The sequence below is a fragment of the Lonchura striata genome, chromosome 3 (assembly GCF_046129695.1).
Source record: "Lonchura striata isolate bLonStr1 chromosome 3, bLonStr1.mat, whole genome shotgun sequence".
Lineage (NCBI taxonomy): Eukaryota > Metazoa > Chordata > Aves > Passeriformes > Estrildidae > Lonchura > Lonchura striata.
This window is the reverse complement of record NC_134605.1, coordinates 97,053,702-97,058,013: the sequence shown is the minus strand read 5'-3', so window position 1 is coordinate 97,058,013 and position 4,312 is coordinate 97,053,702. Positions and strand designations below refer to the sequence as shown.

Sequence of the window (4,312 nt, the reverse complement as noted above, 5' to 3'; positions counted from 1 at the left end):
TGTATATTGTAATTAAGTTTGTTTTAAAACACAGTTTCTCATAAAGAATTATCACAATGCAAGACATAAATTTGAGTTCCCAGATATGCTATATCTCTTTTCTGATAGCAAAGATTTAGGCCAAACAACTTTTATTTAGAATCATGAGTGTTTTATTATTATTATTATTATTAGAAAGAGATCAGATTATATTAATCATTTTACTACCAGTTTAACTAACCTAAAGTAAGATATCTCACCACTTAAATGCCTAAGAGTTGTCTTTGATTAAACATAACATGCATGCAGGTTTTAATGTTATGTTTTATTATGCCTTACAAATGCGTATGCAGGATTTTCATTTCAGCAAGTCTGAAAGCCTGTAGCAGTGGTTGCCACCAAAATACCAGCACAGTGAATTGTCCCTGTAAACAGCTGGATCGTTAATTAGCGGAGGAAAAAAAAAAGTAGTAATAATTTACCAATGCCTATCAGATAAAAAAGTAAACTTCTTGAGAAACAAACTTCCACCTCGTGAGTCTGTTTATTGCCATCAGCAGCTATTTCAGAGCTCACAACTGAAATCCGATGGCTCATAAAATCCAAAAAAAAAAAAAAAAAAAAAAAAGCACACTGACAAAGTCTGTTTACCTACAGCCGAAGCTCGTACCCCCTTCCCCTGCCCTGCCTGCCCGGAGCAGCGGGCGGCTCTCCGGAGAGGATCTCCGGCGGGCCGAGCGCTGCCCGGGGCGGAGGAGATGCAGCACCGCTACCCTCAGCATCTCCACCTCGAGCCTGGCCCGGGTTATCCATCCGAAACGGGAGAGGGGGAGGAAAAAGCCCAGCGGGGAGAAGACCGGAGCATGCAGAGCGGGGAGCGTCGCCTTTCCCAGCGCCGGGAGCGGGCAGCCGGGCCCGCCGCGCCCCCCGCCCGGGAGCGCGGCCGCGGGGCCGGCCCGGGAGCGGCGGGGACGGCGGCAGAGCCCGCAGCGCCCGGGACAGCCAGCCGGAGCGGCCCGGGGAAGCAGCAAGCAAACCCCGGCCCCGCCGAGCAAAGCCGGTGGGAAAAAGGCGTCGAGAGGGAGGAAAAAAAAAAAAAAAAAAAAAAGGAAAAGAAGCAGTCCTGACTCTCCTCCCCCCCTAGCTCTGATCGTGCACACAGCCTACAGCTACCGCTCCTCCGCGGGCGAGGGGTGACAACACGGCATCTCCACGTTACTGCTACAGACACTAATTGCGATACGAGTTTCTATCAGTTCCAGCTGATTTATTAAAATTGTAAAGATACAGACTTTCAGCATTAAAAAAAAAAAAAAAAAAACAGGCTATGATGTTGACAGTGCACAAGTCTGCTTTTGCCATCATTTGCTACAAAATATGCAGATGGTCTGTACTTTAGATTATATTGCACAACATGAGAAACTTTTTAAACTATGTGCCTTTTTTCTTTTTTTTTTTTTCTGCTAAAATCGAGAATCCAGTTTCATACCTTCCATCTGGGGCCCCATCCACATATCACAGCGTATGAGATACATAAAATCCTACTATAGTACAGTACATATACAATCTTTTAAACTAAGATAACAGCTCTGAGGTCTATATCACCATTTTCAATAAATCTTTACCTACAAATATTGAACAAATCTGAACTATAGCTGTACAAAAAAAGTGTTTGTTTCTTTTTTTTTTAAACCACAAGGCCTTTAGATGCAAGGATTATTTTTTAAAATTTTAATCCTTTTAAAACCAGGACGTAACGTACCAACAAACTTGCATGCTAAAAACAGAGAAAAACAAAGAAAATAAAAGGGAAGAAGTGCCTGAAAAGTCTTACTGAAAAAACACAGCAAGAATGTTCCCTTTTCACTGTACAAAAATACGCCTGAAAATATATTAATTTTTAAAAAAGACTGAGGTCTGTTATGTATCAAAAATGTTTCAATACCTTTTTGTACTGAGGTCTAGGCTGTCTGGTATTCAATCAAGGAGGTATAAGGGAACAAGTTACAAAAAAAAAAGTTGGCAAGTAGAAATCACATTTGTAAAACCATAAACAATTTGATCTGAAAAGTAAACTCTGATCTTAAGTCAGTTCAGTTATTTGTAAGCGTTTGTACAGTCTGCATTTTTTCAAGCTCCCTGCAGCTTTGTTAAGAATCGGATGCATAGAAGACATCAGTTTTCTCCCTCCAAAAAAAGTTGCAATGGTCCCTTTCGGAAAAAAAAAATAAAAATCATAGCAGTTCATTAAGATCTCTCACGGGAAAAAAAAAAAAAAAATCCACAAACCCCCTTGAGTAACAGTTGTGCTGCCAAAAGACTTCTTTGCAGACCATCTTCCAGACTTCAATCAGAGACTGACAAGCTTCAAACAGCGCCTTCTGTATCATTTTTCCCCCAGTCCCATTTGCCTTTGCTGTTGTTGTTGTGATCACCAACATAATAAAAATTAAAAAACATTAAAAATTAAAAAACAAAAATAAAATCACAACTCCCGGGCTCGGAACTAACTTCGAGATTTTTTTTTTTTTTAAAGAAAACAAGACTTTTTTTTTTTTAATCATTATCATGATCATCATCATCATCATCGCTGGCGTCGCGCCGCTCCAGCTCCGCCGCTCTCGCCGCCCGCCCTGGCCGCCGCCCCCGCTCAGTACGTGAACACCAAGTCGGAGAAGTTCGCTTCCAGCCAGTCGCCCGCGATCATCTCGCTCAGCTCCGGGGTACAGTAGTCGGGGAATTCGAAGTGGGAGCCGAGGCTGCCCTCGCTGAAGGAGTCCAGGTCCTTGTCCACCAGCGAGAGGGAGAGGTTGCCGGCGGCGGCGCCCGCCCCCAGCTCGGCGGCGGCGTGGCCGTGCTGGGAGAAGTTGAGGCTGAGGTCGAAGAGCAGGTCGTCCGCCTCCTCGCTGCCGGCCGACGAGGTGGAGATGGACCGGGAGGAGGCCGGGGAGAGGCCGGGCGGCTGCTGCGGCGGCGGCGGGCCCTGCTTGGTGATGTTCTTGAAGCTGTAGTAGAGTCTGCTGCCGCCGCCCGCCGCCGCGGCGCCGCCCCGCACCTCCTCGTACAGGCTGGCCCCCTCGGTGGACTCCGCCGAGGAGCTCAAGGTGGGGCTGGCCGGCACTTTGGCCACGTTGTACCGCCGCAGCTGCTGCGGCCCCGGCTCCTCATCCTCGTCCTCGTCCTCCGCCTCCTGCTTGATCCGCAGCTGCAGCTCGTCCTCGTCCTCCTCCTCATCCTCCTCCTCGTCCATGAAGACGCACTTGACCGTCTTACTGGTCACTTTCAGGGTGCCGAAGACGTACTCGTCTCCCGCGTAGTCCCCGTGGTGGGCGGTTTTGGCTCCCGGCTTGGGAGGCGAGGAGCCGGAGGAGGCTTTCAGCTTGCTGCACTTCTTGCTGGAGCTCTTGGCGCTCTTGCTGCCGCCGCTGCTGGCGGGCGCGTTTTTCTCGGGACTTTGGCTGGCGTTGGGCTTGGCCGACGGGTCCATTTTGGGCTTTTTCCTGGGACGGTACTTGTAGTCGGGGTAATCAGCCATGTGCTTGAGCCGCAGCCTCTCCGCCTCCCGGATGAAAGGGATCTTCTCGCTGTCCTTCAGCATTTTCCACCGCTTGCCCAGGCGCTTGGAGATCTCCGCGTTGTGCATGTCCGGGGACTGCTCCATGATTTTTCTCCGCTCGATCTTGGACCACACCATGAACGCGTTCATCGGTCTCTTTATGTGCCCCGACGCCGTTTTGCACCAGTCCGGGTCGCTCTCGTCTAAAGCGACGGGGCTGCAAGCCATGAACTCGCCCTCTTCGGTGTCCATCGCTTCCCGGGGCAGGTTGCTCTCCGTCTCCGTACTCTCCGCCTGCTGCACCATGGTGGGCTCTCGCCGAGGCGCCGCTCCCCTCCGAGCCAACAAAGCCGCTCCGCCGCCGCCCCCTCCCACCGCCGCACCTTGCCCCTGCTGCGAGCTGCTGTGCGCGCGGCGCAGCGAGGCGGAGCCGCGGGGCCGGGCGGGCGCTGTGGCTGTGCCGCCCGCACCGCAGCGCCGGCGGTGGGGCCGGGCCGGGCCGGGTCGGGCGCGGCGGGGCTGGTGCGCTGGGCGCGCGCTGTGCCCGTCCCCGGCCTCGCGCCGCCGCCCGCCCTGCGCGCGCTGCCCGTCCTGCGAAACTCCCGGCTCCGCGCCGCGCGCGTTATCAGCGCCTCATATGGGTGACATCACCGCCGCCGCCGGCCAATGGCGCCGCTCGGCGCCGCCCGCCGCCGCGCCCCCTCGCCGGCGCTGACACACCCCCGCGCGGGGAGGAGGCGCCGCCGCCGGCGCTCCCGGCTCTCGGCGGACCGGGCC

The 4,312-nt window shown here is 52.6% G+C and overlaps 1 protein-coding gene across 1 annotated transcript; it reads right to left on the bottom strand.

Moving 5' to 3' along the window:
- Positions 1–1,128: 1,128 nt before the first annotated feature.
- SOX11 (SRY-box transcription factor 11) lies at positions 1,129–3,958 on the bottom strand. Its single transcript, XM_021551124.3, has one exon. It carries the CDS (start codon positions 3,839–3,841, stop codon positions 2,630–2,632), a length of 1,212 nt encoding a protein of 403 aa, XP_021406799.1. The 5' UTR covers positions 3,842–3,958; the 3' UTR covers positions 1,129–2,629.
- Between the last annotated feature and the right edge of the window lie 354 nt (positions 3,959–4,312).